The 11,837-nt window shown below is 38.1% G+C and overlaps 1 protein-coding gene across 1 annotated transcript in view; it reads left to right on the top strand.

Annotated features, from left to right (window-relative positions):
- LOC119430170 (aminopeptidase Ey-like) overlaps positions 1-10,814 on the top strand; it is a 13,330-nt gene extending 2,516 nt beyond the window's left edge. Inside the window, exons 2-20 of the mRNA XM_037697610.1 lie at positions 1,006-1,148; positions 1,316-1,455; positions 2,727-2,853; positions 3,005-3,159; positions 3,266-3,379; positions 3,466-3,609; positions 4,501-4,566; positions 4,716-4,781; positions 6,216-6,388; positions 6,522-6,598; positions 6,677-6,810; positions 7,081-7,136; positions 7,238-7,385; positions 7,566-7,657; positions 9,539-9,649; positions 9,764-9,931; positions 10,066-10,206; positions 10,428-10,509; positions 10,613-10,814. Coding sequence (XP_037553538.1) covers positions 1,006-1,148; positions 1,316-1,455; positions 2,727-2,853; positions 3,005-3,159; positions 3,266-3,379; positions 3,466-3,609; positions 4,501-4,566; positions 4,716-4,781; positions 6,216-6,388; positions 6,522-6,598; positions 6,677-6,810; positions 7,081-7,136; positions 7,238-7,385; positions 7,566-7,657; positions 9,539-9,649; positions 9,764-9,931; positions 10,066-10,206; positions 10,428-10,509; positions 10,613-10,762 — 2,287 coding nt within the window. The 3' untranslated portion in view covers positions 10,763-10,814. The remainder of the gene's footprint in view (positions 1-1,005; positions 1,149-1,315; positions 1,456-2,726; positions 2,854-3,004; positions 3,160-3,265; positions 3,380-3,465; positions 3,610-4,500; positions 4,567-4,715; positions 4,782-6,215; positions 6,389-6,521; positions 6,599-6,676; positions 6,811-7,080; positions 7,137-7,237; positions 7,386-7,565; positions 7,658-9,538; positions 9,650-9,763; positions 9,932-10,065; positions 10,207-10,427; positions 10,510-10,612) is intronic.
- The last annotated feature ends 1,023 nt before the right edge of the window (positions 10,815-11,837 follow it).

The following is an 11,837-nucleotide window of genomic DNA, read 5'->3' as shown; positions in this document are numbered from 1 at the left end:
TATATATTATTTTTTTTTAAAACAAATTTCAACTTTTTTTTTAGCTAATTTCCTAATTTTTGTGTTAATTTCTGCTAATTTATACCTAATTCAGCAAAAATGTATTATTTCTGCTTTCTTCTGCCAATTCAAGGCTTGTTCATTCATTTCAGCTACAATTCAGCATTTTTTAAGCTATTTTCAGCTGTTTTTTAGCAACTTCTTAAGCAATAAGCATTTACACTGCATTTTCGCAGGAAATGCAATTTCTCAATTTTCTATTTATTTTTTTCTTAGTTTATGGTGAAAGAAGACCAACATTTTGTTAGACATGTACATTTAGTACACACATAAGTACTAAATGCAAAGAGATAGTGCTGCCAAAGTGGTTTTCAACATGAAATAAACTCACCTTGGTGACTCCAGGTTCTGTCTGTCACTACTTTGTGGTAAAAGGTAGTTAATTTATAGCTTTGACCTATTTGTTCCTTGATACATTTGTTTGGCATTTCAGTTTATTGTTCATCACTATATTCTGAAAACTCCAAGTTTCAAAAATAAGGGAAAAGTCAAAATCATATTTCAAGTGTCTGCAAAACGATGAGATGGATTTATTATCTGTAAGTTTGTACATGTACAAATTCCCAGTAAAAAAACTAAAACCAGAAGGACAGGTTTATCTGGAAATGCTCTAGCGAGAGCTACAATTAGTTACAAGTCAATCCTGAAATCATTTATAAATTTTAGTCAACTTAATTGGATGAAAAATCTACTAGTTTTTGCTGAAAACTCTTCGGGGTGCGTATTGTCGTCAGTTGTTGCCATTCGATGGCACAACTTTATATGTATGATCTCAAGTTTAGGGTGAGGCGAGGACTCAAACCCTTTTCCTATTTTTGGTTCTCAGGAAATGCCAGGCTGTATAATTGCACACAAATGACATTTCTTTTTCTGTTACACTAGATAATGGAAATTGGGCAGAATAAGCTACGTAACATAAAGTGTGCATCTTTTCTGCTTCATCAGAATTGTGGCAACAACTCAAATGCAGCCAACAGATGCCAGGAAAGCCTTCCCCTGCTTTGACGAGCCGCTCATGAAAGCTGTTTTCTACATAACTCTGATCCACCCTCAGGGGACTGTGGCTCTGTCCAACAGCATGAACTATGGCAAGTTCCTCTTATCTGGCAAACATATTGTTCCTGGCTAAAGTGAGCCTGAGAATGTTGCTTTCTCAATTTCACATGCAGATTATTGTTGTAGGTTACTGATTGTATTCTGATCCACAAATGCAGATAGCCTCTCTGAGTCTGCTGTTGTTTTTGATCCTGTGTAGAACCTGTGAACGTCACTATGAACGGGGAGATTTTAATTCAGACCAGCTTTGAACCCACGGAGACCATGTCGACCTACTTGTTGGCTTTTGTTGTGTGTGATTTTGCGTACATTGGGACGACATCGGATGCAGATGTTTTGGTAAATATATTGTAAAGCGCATCATCCAAAACACAAAAATGTGAAATAAATAATTCAATTCAGTTTATTTATTTAGCACCAAGTCACAACAGAAGTCATCTCAGGGCACTGAACAGAAACATTCATATATAAAAATAATAATAACATAAAAAAAAATAAAAAAAATAATAACATTATCTGAGGAGCAGAGTGCTTTGAATTCAACGCCATCACAGACTCATCTTGAACAAGCATGAAGGCGACAGTGGAAAGGAAAAACTCCCTCATGAGGAAGAAACCTTTGGCAGAACCAGGGTCAGGAAAGTCCATCTGCTTCAATCGGCTGGGTTTGAGAGGAACAGGAAATGAAAACTATTCAATTGTAACAATTAATTTAAGGAAATTAGGTCAATTTGCCGTCTAGTATAGTCTAAGTCTATGACAGCATACAAAGTCAACCCGAACTATAGGATTGATCAAAAAGGAAAGTCTTAATCCCAGTCTTAAAACTGGACAATGTGTCAGCCTCACGGACAGAAACTGGAAGTTGGTTCCACAAGAGATGAGCCTGATAACTGAAAGATCTTCCTCCCATTCTGCTTTTGGAAACTCTAGGAACCGCAAGTAAACCTGCAGTCTGAGAGTGGAGTGCTATGTTGGGAAAAAAGTGGAACAATAAGATCTTTACTATAAGATGGAGCTAGGTTGTTGAGAGCTTTGTAGGTTATAAGTAAGATTTTGAATTCAACTCAGAATTTGACAAATAAATAAATCTCTTTTAACACCTACCTGAGACACTGATAAATGGATAAAGTTATGCAGTTCTGCCTTCCAAAGTCTGTCAACATTTGATGAGCATGTCTACAGAGTTGATGACTTCTAGAAACACTGATGCAAAGTGTGAGATGGAAAAAAATCACAGCACATAAAAAATAATAACATAGACTCATTATTAACCTTAGTCTGGGGAGATACCATTTGAATTTTTTAAGGAAATGCATTAAACTTAAGATGATCACATTTTATTTTTTTCTTAGTTCCTTTAATACATTTTATAAAAGCAACACCAAAATGTAAAACAGTTAATATTTTGGGTCATGGTTCTGGTCCTAGAATAGTTAATTCTGCACTCCAGTGATTGCTCACATACATTTTCATTATAACAAATGATGGACCTAACAGTCACATTTTATCATAAATAAAGCTGTGCTGCTCTCTGCAAGACTCTAATCTCACCTCAATTCTCTGGTCTGCCACTGTTTTATTGAAATACCTTTTGTTAACTAATCCAGATTAGGATCTGGGCTCGCAGGAAGACCATAGAGGAAGGACAAGGCAACTATGCACTGGAGAAGACTGGACCAATATTGACATTTTTTGAGAACTACTACAACTCTTCTTACCCTTTAAGAAAATCAGGTAAGAGTTCACAGAAAAATATTATGGTCAATTTATTTATGTCCCTTATTTTTCTCGAGGCTAATCTTTTAGCTGTAAACATGTAGAAAATGACAACACAGCAACTGTTAGAAAACATGACCTGCACTGATCTTTGTGTTGGTGGTTTTAGACCACATTGCTCTTCCTGACTTTTATGCTGGAGCCATGGAGAACTGGGGTCTGGTCACCTACAGAGAGACTTCCCTCTTACACAATCCTGAGGTGTCTTCTAATGAAGACAAGGAGTGGGTGGCATTGGTCATCTCCCATGAGCTGGCTCATATGGTATAACACTGAATAATGGGTATTGCCTACCTCTTGTAACTGTAAGTATGTCTTACTCAAAGAGTGTGAAAGTGTTCAAGAACTGACTGAAGCTCTGTCGTCTCAGTGGTTTGGAAACTTGGTGACCATGAGGTGGTGGAATGACCTGTGGCTCAACGAGGGCTTTGCCACCTACGTGTCTTATCTTGGAGTTCACTATGCTGAACCGGAGTGGAATATGGTGATTTTATCTTATGCATTTATTTGATGAGAAACTGGAAGTCTTTACTGGAAAACATTTTCTACATTTCACTGTTTAATTTCCAGAAAGACCTGATAGTTTTGTTTGAGATCATTGATGTGATGGCTGTGGATGCTTCAGCCACCTCCCACCCCCTCTCATCGGAGGAGGAAGACATCATGACTCCAGAGGACATCAGCAGCATGTTTGACACCATCACATACAGCAAGGTGAATCATTGTATATCACCACATTACTCAGCAAGATCCTAAATCTCAGTGAATGAATTTGACAAATTACAATGTAATTCAGGGCGACTCTCCCAAGAGCCAGTGCAATGACATCATCAGGACTGTTTATTCTGCCATAATGGATGGCAATATGCTGTATATTAAATAAAGTGACACAATTTTAACAAAGCATTGGTACACATATAGGTGGCCATGTAGCTATTATCCTCAGGCAAAGGCCAGAGTGAGACCTTCATGTTGGAGAATGAATCCATACACAGCTGTTGTCAAATCTCACCCAAAACTCTTAGTAGGATGCTAGGATTTCACACAGAGGAATAGAGACAGGCATGCTGAGGCAGGTTTGGGCGTGTGAGTGGGCTAAACTCTTTTTAAGGCAGTGGGATGACCTGCATCGGGAAGGTAATCCATCACTGAGAAACAATTTATCCAGAAAAGAAGAGGCCTCACTAAAGCCTCCTAAAAAGTGGCAGGAGGGAGGGCAGACAACTAGGAACCCCAAGAAGTTTTATCGTCTTCTTAGCGTTCCACCAGAACCATACTTGAAACCAGTAAAAACAATCAGAAGACTTCATTAATTCAACCCTGGCAATATTTTGCTGGTTTGTCTGTTTGACTAAATGCACCCATAACAATTTGTGCAGTCTATGAGCCAGTCTTTTGTGCTGAATTAAGGGTAACATTTTTCACTTCTAACAAGAATCACACAATCTCACAATACATTAAAGAAAACTTGACAAAAACAATTCTCTGACGAAATCTGCACAGGCTCTATAGGAGCTGGGAAGAGACAATGTTAGAAACATTTTGCAATTGTATAATACATGTTTCTTACAGAGACATCTAATGGGTTTAAATTTTTCATTACAGGGTGCCGCAGTCCTCAGAATGCTCTCAGGGTTTGTTACGGAAACAGTGTTTTCTGAAGGACTACATGTGAGTTGAGATAATCAAACTGATGAGCATCAGTTGGCACTAAAATCAACAAGAAATTAGCACTGTTGTAATTAATGTGTTTACAGCAGAAACAGTTTTTCATCACAGAAATGATTTGAGTATAACTAAAGGTGTGGATCTGTCTGCAGATGTATTTAGAGGAGTTCCAGTATCAAAACACAGTCTACAAAGACCTGTGGAAGCAGCTGCAGATGGTAAGAGAAAACCATTATTGTAGTACAGTATTATAATATTTGTGACCCAAGTTGTATGTAGAGTTATTGGCAGCTATAGTGCATAATTAATTGCATTTTGTCAAAATGTGGTGGATCTATTGGTCCTTTGAATAAAACTCCCCAAATATAAGCCAAAAACATTGTGAAGCACTTTTCTATACCAACAAATACAGTGATTTTACACAGAAAAGCTTAACATTTTTTGCTACTTTGTGCAATAGCAAAAGTTTTGGGATTTTTTTCTAGCTGTGAAATCCCAATATCCTGATATGGTTTGTGGTTTCCTCTTTCAATTGACGCCAGAAGATTTTTATTGGAACATGGAAAAAATAGGATTCTAACAGATTTTCCAGGGGTTGTACTGATTAGCAAGACAAATCAAGCCTTCACTTTGAAAAAAATTGTCAGGATGATGTAGCTATCAAAATGTAGCTTATAAGCCAAGAATTAGAAAATCTGATTTTTTTTTTGTCCAAATTTGACTTAATCCTCAATTCAATTTTATGGGTAACATTTGTCAGTGATGTAAACAGAATGCTGCATTCAAGACAACTTGAAAAAACTGGACAAACCACATCCCATATTGATCTAAAACAGACTGCACTATTTTAATGACAAATACAGGACAAATCTATATATTTTTTGTCTTTTTATTAAGCTTTATTTTTTTTTTTTTTTTACACAAACACACACAAAAAATAAAAAAGTAAAAAAGAACACAGAACCAAATACCTTCCCACCCCTCCCATACCAGATCAGTCACACATATATAAATAATCTATACAGGCATTGACATGTTTTCAACATGTGACAGAAAGGGCTGCCAGGTGTCCCAGAATCTTCCTGCAGGACCCTTAAGGGTATATCTGATATGGTACATGACTTCTCTTGTCCAATGAACATATGCTAGTGGGTGTGGGTCCTTCCAACTGCACCAAACCAGTCTTTCGGCCAGAAGAGAGCCCAAAGCAATCACATCCTTCTTGTACATGCTGAAGGACATATCCACATGGACCACCCCACACAGTGAGATGAATGGTGACACAGTTTTGCTACATATCCCAGAGAAGGTGTCAAAAATAGATTGCCAAAAAGTCAGCAGTTTGGGACAGGTCCAGAATGTGTGCAGGAGTGTAGCTGGAGTTTGTTTACAATGATTACATGCGGGGTCCAGGTCGGCTTTGATCTTGGACAGCTTGCCGGTGCACTAACTTAAATTGAATTACATCATGTCTCAGACAGATTGAAGATGAGTAAATGTTTTTAATGATCTTTTGTCAGATTGAGTTTGATAACAAATCTATATTTTCAGGAATGTGTGGCAAAAAAAATGTTTGAGACATCAACTAGTGGGAACAAATAATCTGGGGTGTAACACTCACAAAATATTAAAATATTGTTTCTTGTCATTAGGCGGTAGATAAAGCTGGTATCTCACTTCCCCACTCTGTGGAGGATATTATGAACCGCTGGATCCTGCAGATGGGCTTCCCAGTGGTCACCATTAACACCCAGACAGGAAACATCGTTCAGCAGCACTTTTTGTTGGACTCAGAGTCTGTGGTGGACAGACACTCAGTGTTCAAGTATGGATCCAGTCACTCGTGATTCAGCTCAACAAGTTGATTAAATGTAGAGCACGTTATACTGAATGTATGTGTTCTCTTTGTGTGTTGTCTCTATTCATTTTCATACGTGACTGGATGGTTGGGGCTAAAGCTACGAGTGGTTCATCCCCATCACCTGGATCAAGACTGGTCAAGCCGAACAGCAGTACTGGCTTCTCGACAAAGAAGGTAGAAATTATTCCCAGAGTAAAAGTGATGAGCACTATGTGGGAATGCATGTTCATGTTTGATCTCCACTCCCAACAGCTACAAACGCAGACATGGCTCTTGGTGCAAGTGAGTGGTTGTTGGCCAACATAAATATGAAGGGCTTCTACAGAGTCAACTATGATGCTGACAACTGGGAGCGGCTACTTGCCAAGTTGAGCTCCAACCATCAGGTGCAAACATTTATATTACCAATGCATTCAGGGGACACAGCCTCAAAGTTACGTCAGCATTTTAAATAAGTTTGCAAAGTTAAAAACTAAATAAATACACTTTGTATTTCCATCTGTGATTGCACCTTGTGAGTAGCAGCAATAAAGTTGCAATATGACGCTTTTTGATGATGCAAAAATACAAGTGGGCAGGAATAAGGTACTGTTTTATATGGACGTGCAGTCTAACGGACTAAGCGTGCCTCTAAAATGTCTTCATTCACTGTGTAGGACATCCCAGTGATCAACAGGGCTCAGATTATTGACGATACTTTCAATCTTGCAAGGTGAAGCCATACATATTTTTTATTTTTTTATTTTTTTTATAAAAGCTTGCAGCTGTGTTCTGCTGAATAAAACCATTGACCAGTTTAATTGTCATTTTCAGAGCAAAGATGGTGAACACAACCCTGGCTCTGAGGACGACCACATATCTACATAAAGAAGTTGAATTCATGCCCTGGGAGACAGCCAGGCGTAACTTGGGTTATTTCTTCCTTATGTTTGACCGCAGTGACGTGTATGGACCCATGCAGGTTTGGGGACAAAAAAAATTTAAACATTCTGATGAGCATTTTCAAATGTGGTTGAGAAAACATTTTATTTTGAAAACTCTAGATATTTTATGATATGCCGTGCAAATAAAAAGAAATAGGCTTTGTTGCATTTTTGAACAAACTTATAAATATACCTAAAGTTGTATCTTCGTCCCTCAGGCCTACATCAGAAAACAGGTCACTCCTCTGTTTAAATACTTCCAACATCAGACGCTCAACTGGACAAAGATCCCCCCAAAACACACCGATCAGTAAGTATGCTACCATGCTGCGTATTTATGTCTGATTCATGCTTTTAAGAACATATTGCTGCATCAATCTTTGAGAATAATCTTCCTTGGATCAGTTTGTGCATTTTAAATTGGACCATTTTCCAAGTAAAAATAACACCTAATAACCAACGAGACTATAGTTCAGCAAGTACTGTGTCTACGTTTTATTAAATACATTTAATCCTCCCAAACAGTTCCCCACTTAACATTGACTTATTTTAAAGCTCTTACCTAAGGATTTTGTATGAGTTGTTAGCAATCAGTATGCTACCTGGAGTAGACAGAAGTCAGAGAACTAATATTTACTCAGAAACTTCTCTTTATATTAAAATTGAGAAGAAACTAAATTTTGAATGCATTTTATCCTTTGTACCAGGGGTCTGCAAGCTTTGCAATAAAAAGAGCCATTTTTGCCAGTTTGCTTACTAATATGCATCATAGTTGCAAAACCTGCTGTCAACTGGTGGAACGTGACCCACTACTGGTTTGCTGGAGATGGCTTTTCCAGCCAGTGCGGATGATATTATAAAATGAAAAATGTCTGACTTTTATTAACATTTATTGATATTTTTACATTTTATTACAAAAGAAAAAACAGATTCATGTAAAGAAAGACTTTTTTTTAAAACAATTTTATAAAAATTAAAACACTGAACTCTGCAGGCTGATGTGAGTTCTCTTAATTGTCGAAGAATTAAGTATCCTACTTAAAAACAGTACCATATAAAATTAGGACAGTTTGTTGAATATCCAGTTACATTTTTAGAGAAAAAATACTTTTGTTCCAAAACATTCTGGTGACTTTGAGAGAAAGATCACACTGTGAAACTGGAAACTGACTTAAAGTGGCTAACAAACTACTAGCATGATGCAGTCCACATGTTTTACAACTTGTACAGTAGTTCCTCGTTTATCTGAAGCACCGCGATAAGTGAAAAACCGCAAAGTAGGAATAGTAGTACAAGTAATAAGTAGTAGTTTATTTTAGCATATATATATATATATATATATATATATATATATATATATATATATAAAAAGGTGTTTTAAACTCTTCCCACACTTGCAATATTCTAAACAATGTTTCTAAACGATCTAAAAGAGCACAGAATGTCATGATTTCAGCTCGCTGCCTCAACTGTACTGCCACCTGCCGCTCTTGGCCACGCCCATTTCTCCACTGCACAGAGATCAGCTGATCAGCTGCAGGAAAAAGCTTCTCCTGCAGCTAGGGCTGCACACAGGTGCTAAAATATTTAAAATAATTTATTTTAAATAAAAATCCCATGCCGATCGTGCAACTCATCCATCAATCAGCCATTTGTTTGTCATGTCCAGTCTTATTTTGAAAAACCGCAATAGAGCGAGTCTGCAAAAAAACAAACTGCGAAGTAACAAGGGACTACTGTATTTGTAGTATTGTTCACATAATTATTTGAAAATAACAAGAAATCTGCTAAACCCGTTTTTGAACCCATCCAGAGGACCTGACTTTACTTTTTTAGATTTTTCTACCTGGATTATTGAGCATGCATCAGGAAATCTGCTAAAACTTGCCATTTTCATTGTTGGCAATAATTTAAATAAAATTATGTTTTATTTTAGTTTTGGTCTAAACCTGGAAGAGCTGCTGCAGAGGTACCAAAGAGCCACATGGTTGCAGACCCCTGATCTAAAGGATATGAATTTATCGTGAGGTAGCATTTTGCTTCTCAGAGTCTCACAGAGGCAGAGTAGCTCTAAACCACTTGTTTGGTTATGTCTTATTTGACTGGACTGCTGATAAATTTTACTGTCTTATTTTACTGAACTGATTGTCAATTATACATTTCCCCTCATCCTTGTCTCATCACTGTTCAGATATAATCAGGTGAATGCGATCTCTTTGGCCTGTAGTGCAGGCGTTAAAGGCTGCAGAGAACTGACAACTGGTTGGTTCAAAGAGTGGATGAACAACCCTACAACTAACAAGTAAGGGCTTACTGATCAGAGAAGTTATTATTCAAGCATTTTTATCACTTTGTTTTCACTGGATTTCCTTTTTGGGCATTTTCTAGATAACATCTTTCTGTCTTTACCTTTCAGGATTAATCCAAACCTGAAGTCCACTGTGTACTGCAATGCCATCGCAGCAGGAGGCGAGGCAGAGTGGGACTTCCTGTGGACCATGTATAAGAATGCTACCATTGCCTCAGAGGCCAGAAAAATTATGCATGCTCTCGCCTGCACCAAGCAGCCCTGGCTGCTGAACAGGTCAGACAGCTACGTTAGAAATTCTTTTGCTTTTCTCATCATACGTTCTGGAACATGATCTCAGTTGTTCAGCTGACTGAAACGTTTCTTTATTTTTAGTTATCCTTTTTTTATAACTCTTTTGTTTGTGCCAGGTACCTGCAATATTGTATGGACCCAGAGAAGATCCGAAAGCAGGATGCTGCTTCTGTTATTGCTAAGATTGCTAATAACCCTGTTGGCCAATATATGGCTTGGGACTTTATTAGAGCAAACTGGGAACACGTATTCATTGAGTGAGTTTTTTTATACAATGCATGAATTATTTGTGCAGTATTTGTTACTTGCAATAAATTGATAAAAGTGAGATGTTAGTGCAAAAGCTCCCGCGAGGCAAGAAAAATGACAAAATTTTGGAAAAAGAAAAGATTTCAAGCTGGACTTTGACAGTCTTGAATGACTATTTCATAATATTCTGCAAAAACTCAAAGCTCTGTGATTTTTGCTGTTTCTTCAGATATGGTGGAATATCACTTTCACCTGGATCTATAATTCCTGAACTGACCAAACGTTTCTCTACTGAGTTTGAATACAAACAGGTACCGTTTCTATAAGCCGACGGTTCGGGTTTTCATGCAGAAATGTCTCAGAGGGACATTTTTTTCTGATTTTTGTCTTTATTTCCACCCACCTCCTCTTCAGCTGCAGCAGTTCCAACAAGACAACGCAGAGCAGCTGGCCCCTGCAGCTGGATACTTTGACCTGGCCCTGGAGAAAACCAAAGCCAACATGAACTGGGTGGCCCTGAACAAGAAACCAGTTCTTGACTGGCTCATCAGTGAAATCTCTTAAGTGTTTACATCCAAATGGTCTGTTGCATTAAAACCAGATATTTACATACACTGGATCAAAAGACACACAACCATTCTACTCACTCAAGCTGCTTTTCTTATGGATTTAAATCAGACTAAACTTCTCCTGCTTGTTAAAAAGCCAAAAAAGGCAGAGGGATTTTTATAATTTTTATTTTTTTACTACTTTCTTTAAAGTTTTGCATTCATTAGGATTGCTATAGCTTTAAACAATTCGGGAAAGCCCAGATGATGATGTCATGGCTTGGGAAGTGTTAGTTGACAACGTTTGAGTTCATTGGAGGGACACCTGTGGTTGTATTTTAAGGCATACCGCCATCACACTGCTTCTTCATGTGACATGATGAGAACATGAAATGAGCTGAAATATCAGGAAGAGAGAAGCTGCCATACATATTTGTTCAAACAGTTATGTGCAAACATGGGAACATCCTGCCATCATACGGCTCAGGAGCCGTACTGTGCCCTTGAGGTGAATGTGTTTTAGTGTGAAATGTGCATATCAACCTCAAAGACCTTGCGACAATGCTGCTGGAGCTGGTAAGAGAGTGTCATTACCCACAGGGAGCTTGACACGGGCTGAAAGGCCACTCGGAGAGGAAGAAGCCATAACTCCCAAAGCAATGCCAGATTACAGTTTGCAGATGTCCTGCAGCCTGATGAACCTAGAACTGAACTGTTTGTCCTTCATGACATTATTACATTTAGAGGAAATAAGGGGAAGCTTTCAAGCCTGAGAACACCATCCCAACAGTGAAGTATGGGGGTGGCACATCATGCTGTGGGGTGTTTAACTGCAGGAGGGACTAATGCACTTCACAAAATAATGTGACACGATGAGGAAAGAACATAATGTGGAAATATTAAAGTCTCAAGACATCAGCCAGGAAGTTAAAGCTTGGACATAAATGGGTCTTCCGAATGGATAAAGATGAAATTATGAGATTAGAAATTATGGTGCATACTGATTAAAATGCATGACTGCTCATCCTGAGCCTGGTTCTGCTGGAAGTTTCTTCCTGTTAGAAGGGAGCTGTTCCTTTCCACTGCTGCAA

The sequence above is a fragment of the Nematolebias whitei genome, chromosome 2 (assembly GCF_014905685.2).
Source record: "Nematolebias whitei isolate Nwh7 chromosome 2, NemWhi1, whole genome shotgun sequence".
In the NCBI taxonomy this organism is placed as follows: domain Eukaryota; kingdom Metazoa; phylum Chordata; class Actinopteri; order Cyprinodontiformes; family Rivulidae; genus Nematolebias; species Nematolebias whitei.
The sequence above is the reverse complement of the archived record's forward strand: the minus strand, read 5'-3'. Positions and strand labels throughout refer to the sequence as shown.